The following is a 19,841-nucleotide window of genomic DNA, read 5'->3' as shown; positions in this document are numbered from 1 at the left end:
AAATTCCCCTCATGCCTTTGCTAACTTCTATACATTTCAGATAAAGAGATATTAATTTCATAATTAAAAGTAATCTTGTGTAAATACCCCTGCAGGCCTGAATGAATCAAACACATACTGTGTGTCAGGCGTCCCACTGACTTCAAGTGGAATGTGCTGGCTGGATAATTAGATAGTACACATTTTCTAACCTTATTTGCATGCATATTATATTTTTTGCACACTGACAAGCAGCAGTAACAACAAAAGTCAGATTACCACAGGGAATTCCCACAAAGAAGTCTTCATTCCTTATAATTTACAGCCTAAATTAAAATAATTTGATCTTTGACAAGGATGAAATGTCAGGCAGCAGGGGTTCCTCGACAAGCCACGGCCTGTGGATTCTGAAATCTGCCTAATTTATGTCAGTCACTTCATAATACATATTTAAGTATTACACAAAAAAGATGATAAATATGCAATCTGCCACCTTTGGTATTTTCCTGCTGTTCATTTATAAAGGTCTGGAGTCCCAAACTGACTGGAATCATTTAAATAGGTGGCGACGGGTAGGATAGGGGTGAGGATGTATCGGCTCCTATTTTCACTCAATACTGAGCACAGCGGGAAGTGCAATAAGGCAATTATTCAGCTCGGCACTGGCACCCCATTGTGACTGGTTAGACTAGTTAGTTTCCACAATTAGCGAGAGGACCTCTCATTAACACCACGCACACAAAGATTAGTGTGCACTTTTGCAAGTAGTAGATAGGGTAGACGGGTGATGGGGTGTTGACAGGGTGACAGAATGATACGGTATTGTAAAAGCCTCTGTGGTGATGTATTTGGGCATCGTTAAGTTAATGTGAGCGAATAATTGTTATGCCTGGCTCAGAGATGGACCCCAACCTACGAACTGTTCACAGGTGAGTGATTATTGGCGGTCTGTGCGTATGTCTCTGGCATACGACGCGGGAATTTCCCTGCTCAGACCCAGGTTTTCACCTCTGAAAAATCACGGGTTTTTGCTCAAGACCCCATTTCAAATTCACACTACACCTGAGATCTGAGAAGTTCCTGGGTCAGCCCCTATCAGATACAAGCCGGGTCTGCCTCATTCAAACACATGTCATATACACACCAGGGGGATTTCAACAGAGCGCTGCAGCCGCAGCAAAAATCGTAGAGTCTTAGACACACCTTTGGGGAACTTGGCACGCCCAAATATGGTACACCCCAACATGCTACAGCTGTGCACCCGTGTGTTCCGCTGACATGCCCCTTTTTTAGCAGCGTGCATGGAATAACAAAGTTAAAATGTGTGAAATATGTGATGCGATGAAAGAAACGGAGACAGTAGGAAGTCACAGATAGAGAGTTAGATGGTGGAAGGAGCAGGGTCCCCCAACAGCACACAGCTGTGATGTGAGGCTCCTGTCACACTCCTATATGAAACATGGTTATTAACTTGTTACTGTAATATTAGCTTTTTGCATAACATATAGGGAGGGGGTTATTCAGAGGTGAACGCAGATGGCTACATACGCAGCCAGATCTCCATTCATCTCTGCACATGCACAGGGCAAGGCAGCCCAGCTTGTGTGGGGACGCCTCCCGATGCGTCCGCAATCTAATTGTGAATGCATCGGATCTAAGGTTGACCACTGGCCGCTAGAGATGAGCGCCTGAAATTTTTCGGGTTTTGTGTTTTGGTTTTGGGTTCGGTTCCGCGGCCGTGTTTTGGGTTCGAACGCGTTTTGGCAAAACCTCACCGAATTTTTTTTGTCGGATTCGGGTGTGTTTTGGATTCGGGTGTTTTTTTCAAAAAACACTAAAAAACAGCTTAAATCATAGAATTTGGGGGTCATTTTGATCCCAAAGTATTATTAACCTCAAAAACCATAATTTACACTCATTTTCAGTCTATTCTGAATACCTCACACCTCACAATATTATTTTTAGTCCTAAAATTTGCACCGAGGTCGCTGTGTGAGTAAGATAAGCGACCCTAGTGGCCGACACAAACACCGGGCCCATCTAGGAGTGGCACTGCAGTGTCACGCAGGATGTCCCTTCCAAAAAACCCTCCCCAAACAGCACATGACGCAAAGAAAAAAAGAGGCGCAATGAGGTAGCTGTGTGAGTAAGATTAGCGACCCTAGTGGCCGACACAAACACCGGGCCCATCTAGGAGTGGCACTGCAGTGTCACGCAGGATGGCCCTTCCAAAAAACCCTCCCCAAACAGCACATGACGCAAAGAAAAAAAGAGGCGCAATGAGGTAGCTGTGTGAGTAAGATTAGCGACCCTAGTGGCCAACACAAACACCGGGCCCATCTAGGAGTGGCACTGCAGTGTCACGCAGGATGTCCCTTCCAAAAAACCCTCCCCAAACAGCACATGACGCAAAGAAAAAAAGAGGCGCAATGAGGTAGCTGACTGTGTGAGTAAGATTAGCGACCCTAGTGGCCGACACAAACACCGGGCCCATCTAGGAGTGGCACTGCAGTGTCACGCAGGATGTCCCTTCCAAAAAACCCTCCCCAATCAGCACATGATGCAAAGAAAAAGAAAAGAAAAAAGAGGTGCAAGATGGAATTGTCCTTGGGCCCTCCCACCCACCCTTATGTTGTATAAACAAAACAGGACATGCACACTTTAACCAACCCATCATTTCAGTGACAGGGTCTGCCACACGACTGTGACTGATATGACGGGTTGGTTTGGACCCCCCCCAAAAAAGAAGCAATTAATCTCTCCTTGCACAAACTGGCTCTACAGAGGCAAGATGTCCACCTCATCATCACCCTCCGATATATCACCGTGTACATCCCCCTCCTCACAGATTATCAATTCGTCCCCACTGGAATCCACCATCTCAGCTCCCTGTGTACTTTGTGGAGGCAATTGCTGCTGGTCAATGTCTCCGCGGAGGAATTGATTATAATTCATTTTAATGAACATCATCTTCTCCACATTTTCTGGATGTAACCTCGTACGCCGATTGCTGACAAGGTGAGCGGCGGCACTAAACACTCTTTCGGAGTACACACTTGTGGGAGGGCAACTTAGGTAGAATAAAGCCAGTTTGTGCAAGGGCCTCCAAATTGCCTCTTTTCCCTGCCAGTATAAGTACGGACTGTGTGACGTGCCTACTTGGATGCGGTCACTCATATAATCCTCCACCATTCTATCAATGTTGAGAGAATCATATGCAGTGACAGTAGACGACATGTCCGTAATCGTTGTCAGGTCCTTCAGTCCGGCCAAGATGTCAGCATCAGCAGTCGCTCCAGACTGCCCTGCATCACCGCCAGCGGGTGGGCTCGGAATTCTGAGCCTTTTCCTCGCACCCCCAGTTGCGGGAGAATGTGAAGGAGGAGATGTTGACAGGTCGCGTTCCGCTTGACTTGACAATTTTGTCACCAGCAGGTCTTTCAACCCCAGCAGACTTGTGTCTGCCGGAAAGAGAGATCCAAGGTAGGCTTTAAATCTAGGATCGAGCACGGTGGCCAAAATGTAGTGCTCTGATTTCAACAGATTGACCACCCGTGAATCCTTGTTAAGCGAATTAAGGGCTGCATCCACAAGTCCCACATGCCTAGCGGAATCGCTCCGTGTTAGCTCCTCCTTCAATGTCTCCAGCTTCTTCTGCAAAAGCCTGATGAGGGGAATGACCTGACTCAGGCTGGCAGTGTCTGAACTGACTTCACGTGTGGCAAGTTCAAAGGGCATCAGAACCTTGCACAACGTTGAAATCATTCTCCACTGCACTTGAGACAGGTGCATTCCACCTCCTATATCGTGCTCAATTGTATAGGCTTGAATGGCCTTTTGCTGCTCCTCCAACCTCTGAAGCATATAGAGGGTTGAATTCCACCTCGTTACCACTTCTTGCTTCAGATGATGGCAGGGCAGGTTCAGTAGTTTTTGGTGGTGCTCCAGTCTTCTGTACGTGGTGCCTGTACGCCGAAAGTGTCCCGCAATTTTTCTGGCCACCGACAGCATCTCTTGCACGCCCCTGTCGTTTTTTAAAAAATTCTGCACCACCAAATTCAAGGTATGTGCAAAACATGGGACGTGCTGGAATTTGCCCATATTTAATGCACACACAATATTGCTGGCGTTGTCCGATGCCACAAATCCACAGGAGAGTCCAATTGGGGTAAGCCATTCCGCGATGATCTTCCTCAGTTGCCGTAAGAGGTTTTCAGCTGTGTGCGTATTCTGGAAACCGGTGATACAAAGCGTAGCCTGCCTAGGAAAGAGTTGGCGTTTGCGAGATGCTGCTACTGGTGCCGCCGCTGCTGTTCTTGCGGCGGGAGTCCATACATCTACCCAGTGGGCTGTCACAGTCATATAGTCCTGACCCTGCCCTGCTCCACTTGTCCACATGTCCGTGGTTAAGTGGACATTGGGTACAGCTGCATTTTTTAGGACACTGGTGACTCTTTTTCTGAGGTCTGTGTACATTTTCGGTATCGCCTGCCTAGAGAAATGGAACCTAGATGGTATTTGGTACCGGGGACACAGTACCTCCAACAAGTCTCTAGTTGGCTCTGCAGTAATGATGGATACCGGAACCACGTTTCTCACCACCCAGGATGCCAAGGCCTCAGTTATCCGCTTTGCAGTAGGATGACTGCTGTGATATTTCATCTTCCTCGCAAAGGACTGTTGAACAGTCAATTGCTTACTGGAAGTAGTACAAGTGGGCTTACGACTTCCCCTCTGGGATGACCATCGACTCCCAGCGGCAACAACAGCAGCGCCAGCAGCAGTAGGCGTTACACGCAAGGATGCATCGGAGGAATCCCAGGCAGGAGAGGACTCGTCAGAATTGCCAGTGACATGGCCTGCAGGACTATTGGCATTCCTGGGGAAGGAGGAAATTGACACTGAAGGAGTTGGTGGGGTGGTTTGCGTGAGCTTGGTTACAAGAGGAAGGGATTTACTGGTCAGTGGACTGCTTCCGCTGTCACCCAAAGTTTTTGAACTTGTCACTGACTTATTATGAATGCGCTGCAGGTGACGTATAAGGGAGGATGTTCCGAGGTGGTTAACGTCCTTACCCCTACTTATTACAGCTTGACAAAGGGAACACACGGCTTGACACCTGTTGTCCGCATTTCTGGTGAAATACCTCCACACCGAAGAGCTGATTTTTTTGGTATTTTCACCTGGCATGTCAACGGCCATATTCCTCCCACGGACAACAGGTGTCTCCCCGGGTGCCTGACTTAAACAAACCACCTCACCATCAGAATCCTCCTGGTCAATTTCCTCCCCAGCGCCAGCAACACCCATATCCTCCTCATCCTGGTGTACTTCAACACTGACATCTTCAATCTGACTATCAGGAACTGGACTGCGGGTGCTCCTTCCAGCACTTGCAGGGGGCGTGCAAATGGTGGAAGGCGCATGCTCTTCACGTCCAGTGTTGGGAAGGTCAGGCATCGCAACCGACACAATTGGACTCTCCTTGTGGATTTGGGATTTCGAAGAATGCACAGTTCTTTGCTGTGCTGCTTTTGCCAGCTTGAGTCTTTTCATTTTTCTAGCGAGAGGCTGAGTGCTTCCATCCTCATGTGAAGCTGAACCACTAGCCATGAACATAGGCCAGGGCCTCAGCCGTTCCTTGCCACTCCGTGTGGTAAATGGCATATTGGCAAGTTTACGCTTCTCCTCCGACAATTTTATTTTAGGTTTTGGAGTCCTTTTTTTTCTGATATTTGGTGTTTTGGATTTGACATGCTCTGTACTATGACATTGGGCATCGGCCTTGGCAGACGACGTTGCTGGCATTTCATCGTCTCGGCCATGACTAGTGGCAGCAGCTTCAGCACGAGGTGGAAGTGGATCTTGATCTTTCCCTAATTTTGGAACCTCAACATTTTTGTTCTCCATATTTTAATAGGCACAACTAAAAGGCACCTCAGGTAAACAATGGAGATGGATACTAGTATACAATTATGGACTGCCTGCCGACTGCAGACACAGAGGTAGCCACAGCCGTGAACTACCGTACTGTACTGTGTCTGCAGCTAATATAGACTGGTTGATAAAGAGAAGATGTCTATGTAACTATGTATGTATAAAGAAGACTGAAAAAAATCCACGGTTAGGTGGTATACAATTATGGACGGACTGCCTGCCGAGTGCAGACACAGAGGTAGCCACAGCCGTGAACTACCGTACTGTACTGTGTCTGCAGCTAATATAGACTGGTTGATAAAGAGAAGATGTCTATGTAACTATGTATGTATAAAGAAGAATGAAAAAAAACCACGGTTAGGTGGTATACAATTATGGACGGACTGCCTGCCGAGTGCAGACACAGAGGTAGCCACAGCCGTGAACTACCGTACTGTACTGTGTCTGCAGCTAATATAGACTGGTTGATAAAGAGAAGATGTCTATGTAACTATGTATGTATAAAGAAGAATGAAAAAAATCCACGGTTAGGTGGTATTACAATTATGGACGGACTGCCTGCCGAGTGCAGAGACACAGAGGTAGCCACAGCCGTGAACTACCGTACTGTGTCTGCTGCGACTGGATGATAAATGATATAAAAAATATATATATATCACTACTGCAGCCGGACAGGTATATATTATATATTATATAATGACGGACCTGCTGGACACTGTCTGTCAGCAGAATGAGTTTTATTTTTATAGAATAAAAAAAAAAAAACACACAAGTGAAGTCACACGACGAGTGTTTAACTTTTTCAGGCAATCACAATATAAGTATACTACTAACTATACTGGTGGTCAGTGTGGTCAGGTCACTGGTCAGTCACACTGGCAGTGGCACTCCTGCAGCAAAAGTGTGCACTGTTTAATTTTAATATAATATGTACTCCTGGCTCCTGCTATAACCTATAACTGGCACTGCAGTAGTGCTCCCCAGTCTCCCCCACAATTATAAGCTGTGTGAGCTGAGCAGTCAGACAGATATATAATATATATAGATGATGCAGCACACTGGCCTGAGCCGTGCACACAGATATGGTATGTGACTGACTGAGTCACTGTGTGTATCGCTTTTTTCAGGCAGAGAACGGATATATTAAATAAACTGCACTGTGTGTCTGGTGGTCACTCACTATATAATATATTATGTACTCCTGGCTCCTGCTATAACCTATAACTGGCACTGCAGTAGTGCTCCCCAGTCTCCCCCACAATTATAAGCTGTGTGAGCTGAGCAGTCAGACAGATATATATAATATTATATATAGATAATAGATGATGCAGCACACTGGCCTGAGCCTGAGCAGTGCACACAGATATGGTATGTGACTGACTGAGTCACTGTGTGTATCGCTTTTTTCAGGCAGAGAACGGATATATTAAATAAACTGCACTGTGTGTCTGGTGGTCACTCACTATATAATAAGAATTTACTTACCGATAATTCTATTTCTCGGAGTCCGTAGTGGATGCTGGGGTTCCTGAAAGGACCATGGGGAATAGCGGCTCCGCAGGAGACAGGGCACAAAAAAGTAAAGCTTTTACCAGATCAGGTGGTGTGCACTGGCTCCTCCCCCTATGACCCTCCTCCAGACTCCAGTTAGGTACTGTGCCCGGACGAGCGTACACAATAAGGGAGGCAATTTGAATCCCGGGTAAGACTCATACCAGCCACACCAATCACACCGTACAACTTGTGATCTAAACCCAGTTAACAGTATGATAACAGAAAGAGCCTCTTAAAGATGGCTCCTTAACAATATAACCCGAATTTGTTAACAATAACTATGTACAGTATTGCAGATAATCCGCACTTGGGATGGGCGCCCAGCATCCACTACGGACTCCGAGAAATAGAATTATCGGTAAGTAAATTCTTATTTTCTCTATCGTCCTAAGTGGATGCTGGGGTTCCTGAAAGGACCATGGGGATTATACCAAAGCTCCCAAACGGGCGGGAGAGTGCGGATGACTCTGCAGCACCGAATGAGAGAATTCCAAGTCCTCTTTTGCCAGGGTATCAAATTTGTAGAATTTTACAAACGTGTTTTCCCCCGACCACGTAGCTGCTCGGCAGAATTGTAATGCCGAGACCCCTCGGGCAGCCGCCCAAGATGAGCCCACCTTCCTTGTGGAATGGGCCTTAACAGATTTAGGCTGTGGCAGGCCTGCCACAGAATGAGCAAGTTGAATTGTGTTACAAATCCAACGAGCAATCGTCTGCTTAGAAGCAGGGGCACCCAACTTGTTGGGTGCATATAGTATCAACAGCGAGTCAGATTTTCTGACTTCAGCCGTCCTTGAAATGTATATTTTTAAGGCTCTGACAACGTCCAACAACTTGGAGTCCTCCAAGTCGCCAGTGGCCGCAGGCACCACAATAGGTTGGTTCAGGTGAAACGCTGATACCACCTTAGGGAGAAAATGCGGACGAGTCCTCAGTTCTGCCCTATCCGAATGGAAGATTAGATAAGGGCTTTTATAAGATAAAGCCGCCAATTCAGATACTCTCCTGGCGGAAGCCAGGGCCAGTAACATAGTCACTTTCCATGTGAGATATTTAAAATCCACCTTTTTCAATGGTTCAAACCAATGGGATTTGAGGAAATCTAAAACTACATTTAGATCCCACGGTGCCACCGGAGGCACCACAGGAGGCTGTATATGCAGTACTCCTTTAACAAAAGTCTGTACCTCAGGAACTGAGGCCAATTCTTTTTGGAAGAATATTGACAGGGCCGAAATTTGAACCTTAATAGATCTCAATTTGAGACCCATAGACAATCCTGATTGTAGGAAATGTAGGAAACGACCCAGTTGAAATTCCTCCGTCGGAACACTCCGATCCTCGCACCACGCGACATATTTTCGCCAAATGCGGTGATAATGTTTCGCGGTGACTTCCTTCCTTGCCTTAATCAAGGTAGGAATGACTTCTTCTGGAATGCCTTTCCCTTTTAGGATCTGGCGTTCAACCGCCATGCCGTCAAACGCAGCCGCGGTAAGTCTTGAAAGAGACAGGGACCCTGTTGTAGCAGGTCCCTTCTCAGAAGTAGAGGGCACGGGTCGTCCGTGACCAACTCTTGAAGTTCCGGGTACCAAGTCCTTCTTGGCCAATCCGGAGCCACTAGTATTGTTCTTACTCCTCCTCACCGTATAATCTTCAATACCTTTGGTATGAGAGGCAGAGGAGGAAACACATATACTGATTTGTACACCCAAGGTGTTACCAGTGCGTCCACAGCTATTGCCTGTGGATCTCTTGACCTGGCGCAATACTTGTCCAGTTTCTTGTTGAGGCGAGACGCCATCATGTCTACCATTGGTCTTTCCCAACAGTTTACTAGCATGTGGAAGACTTCTGGATGAAGACCCCCCTCTCCCGGGTGAATATCGTGTCTGCTGAGGAAGTCTGCTTCCCAGTTGTCCACGCCCGGGAAGAACACTGCTGACAGTGCTATTACGTGATTCTCCGCCCAGCGAAGAATCTTGGTAGCTTCTGCCATTGCACTCCTGCTTCTTGTGCCGCCCTGTCTGTTTACATGGGCGACCGCCGTGATGTTGTCCGACTGAATCAACACCGGTTTTCCTTGCAGGAGTGGTTCCGCCTGGCTTAGAGCATTTTAGATTGCTCTTAGTACCAGAATGTTTATGTGAAGAGACTTTTCCAGGTTCGTCCATACCCCCTGGAAGTTTCTTCCTTGTGTGACTGCTCCCCAACCTCTCAGGCTGGCGTCCGTGGTCACCAGGATCAAATCCTGTATGCCGAATCTGCGGCCCTCCAATAGATGAGCCTTTTGCAACCACCACAGAAGATATACCCTTGTCCTTGGCGACAGGGTTATTCGCAGGTGCATCTGAGGATGCGACCCTGACCATTTGTCCAACAGATCCCTTTGGAAAATTCTTGCATGGAATCTGCCGAATGGAATTGCTTCGTAAAAAGCCACCATTTTTCCCAGGACTCTTGTGCATTGATGTACAGACACCTTTCCTGGTTTTAGGAGGTTCCTGACAGGTCGGATAACTCCTTGGCTTTTTCCTCGGGAAGAAAAACCTTTTTCTGAACCGTGTCCAGAATCATCCCTAGGAACAGCAGACGTATCGTCGGAAAACAGCTGCGATTCTTGGAATATTTAGAATCCAGTCGTGCCGTCGAAGAACTACTTTAGATAGTGCTCTTCCGACCTCCAACTGTTCTCTGGAACTTGCCCTTTTTAGGTCGTGCAAGTAAGGGATAATTTAGATGCCTTTTTTCTTTGAAGAAACATCTTTTCGGCCATTACCTTGGTAAAAAGGCCCGGGGTGCCGTGGATAATTCAAACGGCATCGTCTGAAACTGATATTGACAGTTCTGTACCACGAACCAGAGGTACCCTTGATGAGAAGGACAAAATTTGGACATGGAGGTAATCCTTGATGTCCAGGGACACCATATAGTCCCCTTTTTTCCGGTTCGCTATCACTGCTCTGAGTGACTTTATCTCGATTTGAACCTTTTATGTAAGTGTTCAAAACATTTTAGATTTAGACTATGTGTCACCAAGCCGTCTGGCTTCAGTACCACAATATAGTGTGGAAAAATAATACCCTTTTCCTTGTCGTAGGAGGGGTACTTTGATTATCACCTGCTGGATATACAGCTTGTGAATTGTTTCCAATGCTGCCTCCCTGTCGGAGGGAGCCGTTGGTAAAGCAGACTTCAGGAACCTGCGAGGAGAAGATGTCTCGACTCTCCAATCTTTACCCCTGGGATAATACTCGTACGATCTAGGGGTCAACTTGCGAGTGATCCCACTGCGCCCTGAGACTCTTGAGACTACCCCCCCACCTTGAGTCCGCTTGCACGGCCCCAGCGTCATGCTGAGGACTTGGCAGACGCGGTGGAGGGCTTCTTTTCCTGGGAAAGGGCTGCCTGCTGCAGTCTACTTCCCTTACCTCTATGTCTGGGCAGATATGACTGGCCTTTTGCCTGCATGCCCTCATGGGAAAGGAAAGATTGAGGCTGAAAAGACGGTGTCTTTTTTAGCTGAGATGTAACTTGGGGTAAAAAAGGTTGGATTTCCCAGCTGTTGCTGTGGTCCCCAGGTCCGATGGACCGACCCCCAAATAACTCCTTCCCTTTATACAGCAATACTTCCATCTGCCGTATGGGATCTGTATCACCTGACCACTGTCGTGTCCCTGACATCTTCTGGGAGATATGGACAACGCACTTATCTTGATGCCAGAGAGCAAATATCCCTCTGTGCATCTCACATACATATATATAGAATGCATCCTATTAAATGCTGTACATGAATAAAATATTTTCAGTCAGGGAATCCGACCAAGCCAACCCAGCACTGCATCTCCAGGCTGATGGCGATCGCTGGTCGCAGTATAACCACCGTATGTGTGTATATACTTTTTAGGATATTTTTCCAGCTTCCTATCAGCTGGCTCCTTGAGGGCGGCCGTATCTGGAGACGGTAACGCCACTTGATAAGCGTGTGAGCGCCTTATCACCCTAAGGGGTGTTTCCCAACGTACCCTAATTTCTGGCGGGAAAGGGTATAACGCCAATATTTGCTATCGGGGTAACCCTACGCATCATCACACACTTCATTTTATTTTATCTGATTCAGGAAAAACTACAGGTAGTTTTTTCACTCCCACATAATACCCTTTCTTGTGGTACTTGTAGTATCAGAAACACGTAACACCTCCTTCATTGCCCTTAACGTGTGGCCCTAATGAGAAATACGTTTGTTTATTCACCGTCGACACTGTATTCAGTGTCCGTGTCTGTGTCTGTGTCGACCGACTGAGGTAAATGGGCGTTTTTTAAAAACCCCTGACGGTGTTTCTGAGACGCCTGGACCGGTCCTAATAGATTGTCGGCCGTCTCATGTCGTCAACCGACCTTGCAGCGTGTTGACATTCTCACGTAATTCTCTAAATAAGCCATCCATTCCGGTGTCGACTCCCTAGAGAGTGACATCACCATTACAGGCAATTTCTCCGCCTCCTCACCAACATCGTCCTCATACATGTCGACACACACGTACCGACACACAGCACACACACCGGGAATGCTCTGACAGAGGACAGGACCCACTAGCCCTTTGGGGAGACAGAGGGAGAGTCTGCCAGCACACACCAAAAACGCTATAATTATATAGGGACAACCTTATATAAGTGTTTCTCCCTTATAGCATCTTTTATATATATACAATATCGCCAAAATCAGTGCCCCCCCTCTCTGTTTTAACCCTGTTTCTGTAGTGCAGTGCAGGGGAGAGCCTGGGAGCCTTCTCTCCAGCTTTTCTGTGAGAGAAAATGGCGCTGTGTGCTGAGGAGATAGGCCCCGCCCCTTTTTCGGCGGGCTCGTCTCCCGCTATTTTTGAAGTTAGGCAGGGGTTAAATATCTCCATATAGCCTCTGTGGGCTATATGTGAGGTATTTTTTGCCTCTAATAAGGTTTTTATTTGCCTCTCAGAGCGCCCCCCCCAGCGCTCTGCACCCTCAGTGACTGTTGTGTGAAGTGTGCTGAGAGGAAAATGGCGCACAGCTGCAGTGCTGTGCGCTACCTTTATGAAGACTCAGGAGTCTTCAGCCGCCGATTTTGGACCTCTTCTCTCTTCAGCGTCTGCAAGGGGGCCGGCGGCGCGGCTCCGGTGACCATCCAGGCTGTACCTGTGATCGTCCCTCTGGAGCTAGTGTCCAGTAGCCAAGCAGCAAATCCACTCTGCACGCAGGTGAGTTCACTACTTCTCCCCTAAGTCCCTCGTTGCAGTGATCCTGTTGCCAGCAGGACTCACTGTAAAGTAAAAAACCTAAGCTAAACTTTCTCTAAGCAGCTCTTTAGGAGAGCCACCTAGATTGCACCCTTCTCGTTCGGGCACAAAATCTAACTGGAGTCTGGAGGAGGGTCATAGGGGGAGGAGCCAGTGCACACCACCTGATCTGGTAAAAGCTTTACTTTTTTGTGCCCTGTCTCCTGCGGAGCCGCTATTCCCCATGGTCCTTTCAGGAACCCCAGCATCCACTTAGGACGATAGAGAAAATATATTATGTACTCCTGGCTCCTGCTATAACCTATAACTGGCACTGCAGTAGTGCTCCCCAGTCTCCCCCACAATTATAAGCTGTGTGAGCTGAGCAGTCAGACAGATATATATAATATTATATATAGATAATAGATGATGCAGCACACTGGCCTGAGCCTGAGCAGTGCACACAGATATGGTATGTGACTGACTGAGTCACTGTGTGTATCGCTTTTTTCAGGCAGAGAACGGATATATTAAATAAACTGCACTGTGTGTCTGGTGGTCACTCACTATATAATATATTATGTACTCCTGGCTCCTGCTATAACCTATAACTGGCACTGCAGTAGTGCTCCCCAGTCTCCCCCACAATTATAAGCTGTGTGAGCTGAGCAGTCAGACAGATATATATAATATTATATATAGATAATAGATGATGCAGCACACTGGCCTGAGCCTGAGCAGTGCACACAGATATGGTATGTGACTGAGTCACTGTGTGCTGTGTATCGCTTTTTTCAGGCAGAGAACGGATTATAAAGTAAACTGCACTGTCCTCACTAGTAAACTCTCTCCACTCAGTCTCTACACTTCTACAGTAACAGTACTCCTCCTAGTCAGCTCCAGTAAATCTCTCTCAGTCTCTTATAATCTAAATGGAGAGGACGCCAGCCACGTCCTCTCCCTATCAATCTCAATGCACGTGTGAAAATGGCGGCGACGCGCGGCTCCTTATATAGAATCCGAGTCTCGCGATAGAATCCGAGCCTCGCGAGAATCCGACAGCGTCATGATGACGTTCGGGCGCGCTCGGGTTAACCGAGCAAGGCGGGAAGATCCGAGTCGCTCGGACCCGTGAAAAAAAACATGAAGTTCTGGCGGGTTCGGATTCAGAGAAACCGAACCCGCTCATCTCTACTGGCCGCACTGTCAGACGGTCAATGGCCTTTTTTTTTTTGAGTGGCAGCAGCCGCGCCGGAAACGGTCCCGGACTGTCCCCGTTATCATGCCGCTGCCTCCACAACGCTGAACCTCTGCCCCGTAATGGCCGCATCTGTCAATCACATCGCAGTCACCTGCAACAGGGATGCGACAGCAATGTATATGACCGCGCACGCATGCGCAGTTTGCTGCAAACCGGCAAACTGTGCTGCGGGACGCTATTGCGGCCGAGTCTGAATACCCCCCATAATGTACAGTTTGTAAGATTCAAATTGCCGTATACTTACTTCAATTTCAATTGCTTCGTGCAATTTTTTGCAAGTTGCAGAGAATGTCTCAGACGTGCCAAATTCAAAGTACCAAAATTTATTCTTCATTCTGAAATGAAAAGAATAAGTTATGTTTTTATTTTTTAATCTCTGATTTTTACCCAAGAACATTCGTTTGGCATCAACTGTAGAGTGAAACCACGAAAAGCAACTCAATAGCAATGTTTTTGTTTTAAATGGAATTTTTTTCATTGGTCATTGGACTTCTTGGTTTTTTTTAGACATACAAAAAGAATAACATCAAATTGTATAATTCCACTTTTATAATGCATAGTAAGTATTACATATTTTTATGACATAATCCAACATATATAGTAGGTGTACATTTTATGTAAAACTTTATAAACCACATCATTATTATTATTATTATTTCTTCAAAAAATTCTCCATCAAACTACTGTACAGTGGACAAAGAGTATAGTACAATATGTAGAGGATTAGTAGGCAATTTACAAAACGGCAAAAGGGAAAAAAACAGAACATACAAAAGTATAAAGTTTCATGAAAATTAAATTATAATATTTATTAAGCAAGCTGCTGTTTTAAGCTATAATGTAAAGTTACTCCTGTACCTGGCATACGTTTTATTTAACTTGTATGAAAACTAATAGCTATCCTACAAAATACATGACTGTCAGGCCTCTTATTGACTGGTGGAATATTTAATGCTTTTAATATGGATTCTTATTACTGAAGTACAATGTAAACGGGGATGGCAATGGACCTCACACATACATACGAGTCTACTTGCGTTTGAGTATATTTCTGGAATGTCTCTATTTTTTGGGGTGCTACCTAGAGCTATACAGAGCAGCTCCAGGCCCAGGTACTGATCGGGCGTGGCCTGACAGGGGGCGTGATGATGTCTTCTAAAATAAATATTGACAAAAATACTAATTGCGTGTGCTGCACAAATGGGGGGTGGGGGGTGGGTTGGATCAGTGACTAATTCTATGGAGTGACATCATGGAGGACCATCCAACAAGCCAAGGCTCACTTAATTAGTAGTCATCGTCCCCCCACCCCTATGCTAATGGTGCTACCTGCTCTACTGATTTTCATTTGTTGCAAGTGAAATCATTACAGATTCAATGGACTGGAGCCCAGAGACTTGACCTGATTAACTGCACCCAGGTCATAAAGAGGTCTATCTAGTTCCTGGAGTTTACCTGCTATGCACTGCATGGCATAATGAGGTATATTGCTAACATGGAGCACTACCGGGACCACCAACCGCTTTTGCTGGGACCCAGTACGGTGAGGGGCAGGTACATAGCCAGAACTTTGTGGTCCCCATAGCAACATTTTGAAGGAGCCCCCGTCCCAATGCTTCTAGAGAGACACTTCTTTGCAGCAGTTGTTAGTTTTATGCCCTATAATAGTGCCCTAGTTAATTTTCTGAACCATAGTAGAGCCTTATTTAATGTGATGCCCCATAGTAGTGCCCTAGGTTCTTTTATGAATCGCAGTAGTGCTTAAGTTCCCCCTATGTCACATTTCAGAGTTGCCAGTACACATTATGCCGCACAGTACCCCCAATTCACATTATGATATATAGTGCTCCCCATTCACATTGTGCCTCATTACAGTGCCCCCGGTTCATATTATATAACATTAAAATGCCCTCCAGTTCATTTTATACCACACTACAATGAGCAGGTCCAGGGGCATACCTAGATATATTGCAGGCCCCAAGGAAAAAGTTTGAAAGGACCCCTACGTACCACATAATGTTAAAATAAGAATTTACTTACCGATAATTCTATTTCTCGGAGTCCGTAGTGGATGCTGGGGTTCCTGAAAGGACCATGGGGGGGAAGCGGCTCCGCAGGAGACAGGGCACAAAAAGTAAAGCTTTAGGATCAGGTGGTGTGCACTGGCTCCTCCCCCTATGACCCTCCTCCAAGCCTCAGTTAGGATACTGTGCCCGGACGAGCGTACACAATAAGGAAGGATTTTGAATCCCGGGTAAGACTCATACCAGCCACACCAATCACACTGTACAACCTGTGATCTGAACCCAGTTAACAGTATGATAACAGCGGAGCCTCTGAAAAGATGGCTCACAACAATAATAACCCGATTTTTGTAACTATGTACAAGTATTGCAGATAATCCGCACTTGGGATGGGCGCCCAGCATCCACTACGGACTCCGAGAAATAGAATTATCGGTAAGTAAATTCTTATTTTCTCTATCGTCCTAGTGGATGCTGGGGTTCCTGAAAGGACCATGGGGATAATACCAAAGCTCCCAAACGGGCGGGAGAGTGCGGATGACTCTGCAGCACCGAATGAGAGAACTCCAGGTCCTCCTTAACCAGGGTATCAAATTTGTAGGATTTTACCAACGTGTTTGCCCCTGACTAAATAGCCGCTCGGCAAAGTTGTAAAGCCGAGACCCCTCGGGCAGCCGCCCAAGATAAGCCCACCTTCCTTGTGGAATGGGCATTTACATATTTTGGCTGTGGCAGGCCTGCCACAGAATGTGCAAGCTGAATTGTATTACACATCCAACTAGCAATAGTCTGCTTAGAAGCAAGAGCACCCAGTTTGTTGGGTGCATACAGGATAACAGCAAGTCAGTTTTCCTGACTCCAGCCGTCCTGGAACCTATATTTACAGGGCCCTGACAACATCTAGCAACCTGGAGTCCTCCAAGTCCCTAGTAGGCGCAAGGCACCAAAATAAGCTGGTTCAGGTGAAACACTGACACCACCTTAGGGAGAGAACTGGGGACGAGTCCGCAGCTCTGCCCTGTCCAAATGGACAACCAGATATGGGCTTTTTTGAGAAAAAAACCACCAATTTGACACTCGCCTGGTCCAGGCCAGGGCCAAGAGCATGGTCACTTTTCATGTGAGATGCTTCAAATCCACAGATTTGACTGGTTTTAAACCAATGTGATTTGAGGAATCCCAGAACTACGTTGAGATCCCACAGTGCCACTGGAGGCACAAAAGGGGGTTGTATATGCAATACTCCCTTGACAAACTTCTGGACTTCAGGAACTGAAGCCACTTCTTTCTGGAAGAAAATCGACAGGGCCGAAATTTGAACCTTAATGGACCCCAATTTGAGGCCCATAGACACTCCTGTTTGCAGGAAATGCAGGAATCGACCGAGTTGAAATTTCTTCGTGGGGCCTTTCTGGCTTCACACCACGCAACATATTTTTGCCACATGTGGTGATAATGTTGTGCGGTCACCTCCTTTCTGGCTTGACCAGGGTAGGAATGACCTCTTCCGGAATGCCTTTTTCCCTTAGGATCCGGCGTTCCACCGCCATGCCGTCAAACGCAGCTGCGGTAAGTCTTGGAACAGACATGGTACTTGCTGAAACAAGTCCCTTCTTAGCGGCAGAGGCCATAAGTCCTCTGTGAGCATCTCTTGAAGTTCCGGGTACCAAGTCCTTCTTGGCCAATCCGGAGCCATGAGTATAGTTCTTACTCCTCTACGTCTTATAAGTCTCAGTACCTTAGGTATGAGAAGCAGAGGATGGAACACATACACCGACTGGTACATCCATGGTGTTACCAGAACGTCCACAGCTATTGCCTGAGGGTCTCTTAACCTGGCGCAATACCTGTCCCGTTTTTTGTTCAGACGGGACGCCATCATGTCCACCTTTGGTATTTCCCAACGGTTTACAATCATGTGGAAAACTTCCCGATGAAGTTTCCATTCTGCCGGGTGGAGGTCGTGCCTGCTGAGGAAGTCTGCTTCCCAGTTTCCATTCCCGGAATGAAACACTGCTGACAGTGCTATCACATGATTTTCCGCCCAGCGAAAAGTCCTTGCAGTTTTTGCCATTGCCCTCCTGCTTCTTGTGCCGCCCTGTCTATTTACGTGGGCGACTGCCGTGATGTTTTTCCCACTGGATCAATACCGGCTGACCTTGAAGCAGAGGTCTTGCTAAGCTTAGAGTATTATAAATTTACCCTTAGCTCCAGTATATTTATGTGGAGAAAAGTCTCCAGACTTGATCACACTCCCTGGAAATTTTTTCCTTGTGTGACTGCTCCCCAGCCTCTCGGGCTGGCCTCCGTGGTCACCAGCATCCAATCCTGAATGCCGAATCTGCGGCCCTCTAGAAGATGAGCACTCTGTAACCACCACAGGAGAGACACCCTTGTCCTTGGATATAGGGTTATCCGCTGATGCATCTGAAGATGCGATCCGGACCATTTGTCCAGCAGATCCCACTGAAAAATTCTTGCGTGAAATCTGCCGAATGGAATTGCTTCGTAGGAAGTCACCATCTTTACCAGGACCCTTGTGCAATGATGCACTGATTTTAGGAGGTTCCTGACTAGCTCGGATAACTCCCTGGCTTTCTCTTCCGGGAGAAACACCTTTTTCTGGACTGTGTCCAGAATCATCCCTAGGCACAGCAGACTTGTCGTCGGGATCAGCTGCGATTTTGGAATATTTAGAATCCACCCGTGCTGTTGTAGCAGCATCCGTTGTAGGAGGGGTAATTTGATTATCACCTGCTGGGAATACAGCTTGTGAATTGTTTCCCATACTGCCTCCTTGTCGGAGGGAGACCTTGGTAAACCAGACTTCAGGAGCCTGCGAAGGGGAAACGTCTCGACATTCCAATCTGTACCCCTGAAATACTACATGTAGGATCCAGGGGTCCTGTACGGTCCCAGCGTCATGCTGAGAGCTTGGCAGAAGCGGTGGAACGCTTCTGTTCCTGGGAATGGGCTGCCTGCTGCAGTCTTCTTCCCTTTCCTCTATCCCTGGGCAGATATGACTCTTATAGGGACGAAAGGACTGAGGCTTAAAAGACGGTGTCTTTTTCTGCAGAGATGTGCCTTAGGGTAAAAACGGTGGATTTTCCAGCAGTTGCCGTGGCCACCAGGTCCGATGGACCGACCCCAAATAACTCCTCTTCCTTTATACGGCAATACACCTTTGTGCCGTTTGGAATCTGCATCACCTGACCACTGTCGTGTCCATAAACATCTTCTGGCAGATATGGACATCGCACTTACTCTTGATGCCAGAGTGCAAATATCCCTCTGTGCATCTCGCATATATAGAAAATGCATCCTTTAAATGCTCTATAGTCAATAAAATACTGTCCCTGTCAAGGGTATCAATATTTTTAGTCAGGGAATCCGACCAAGCCACCCCAGCTCTGCACATCCAGGCTGAGGCGATCGCTGGTCGCAGTATAACACCAGTATGTGTGTATATACTTTTTATGATATTTTCCAGCCTCCTGTCAGCTGGCTCCTTGAGGACGGCCCTATCTATAGACGGTACCGCCACTTGTTTTGATAAGCGTGTGAGCGCCTTATCCACCCTAAGGGGTGTTTCCCAACGCGCCCTAACTTCTGGCGGGAAAGGGTATACCGCCCATAATTTTCTATCGGGGGGAACCCACGCATCATCACACACTTCATTTAATTTATCTGATTCAGGAAAAACTACGGTAGTTTTTTCACATCCCACATAATACCCTCTTTTGTGGTACTTGTAGTATCAGAAATATGTAACACCTCCTTCATTGCCCTTAACGTGTGGCCCTAATAAGGAATACGTTTGTTTATTCACCGTCGA

The 19,841-nt window shown here is 46.8% G+C and overlaps 1 protein-coding gene across 1 annotated transcript in view; it reads right to left on the bottom strand.

The window, feature by feature from the left end:
- DGKB (diacylglycerol kinase beta) overlaps positions 1-19,841 on the bottom strand; it is a 903,118-nt gene that overhangs the window by 244,370 nt on the left and 638,907 nt on the right. Inside the window, exon 20 of the mRNA XM_063924421.1 lies at positions 14,227-14,317. Coding sequence (XP_063780491.1) covers positions 14,227-14,317 — 91 coding nt within the window. The remainder of the gene's footprint in view (positions 1-14,226; positions 14,318-19,841) is intronic.

The sequence above is a fragment of the Pseudophryne corroboree genome, chromosome 5 (genome assembly GCF_028390025.1).
Source record: "Pseudophryne corroboree isolate aPseCor3 chromosome 5, aPseCor3.hap2, whole genome shotgun sequence".
Taxonomy (NCBI): Eukaryota; Metazoa; Chordata; class Amphibia; order Anura; family Myobatrachidae; genus Pseudophryne; species Pseudophryne corroboree.
This window is presented reverse-complemented; position numbering and strand designations above follow the sequence as displayed.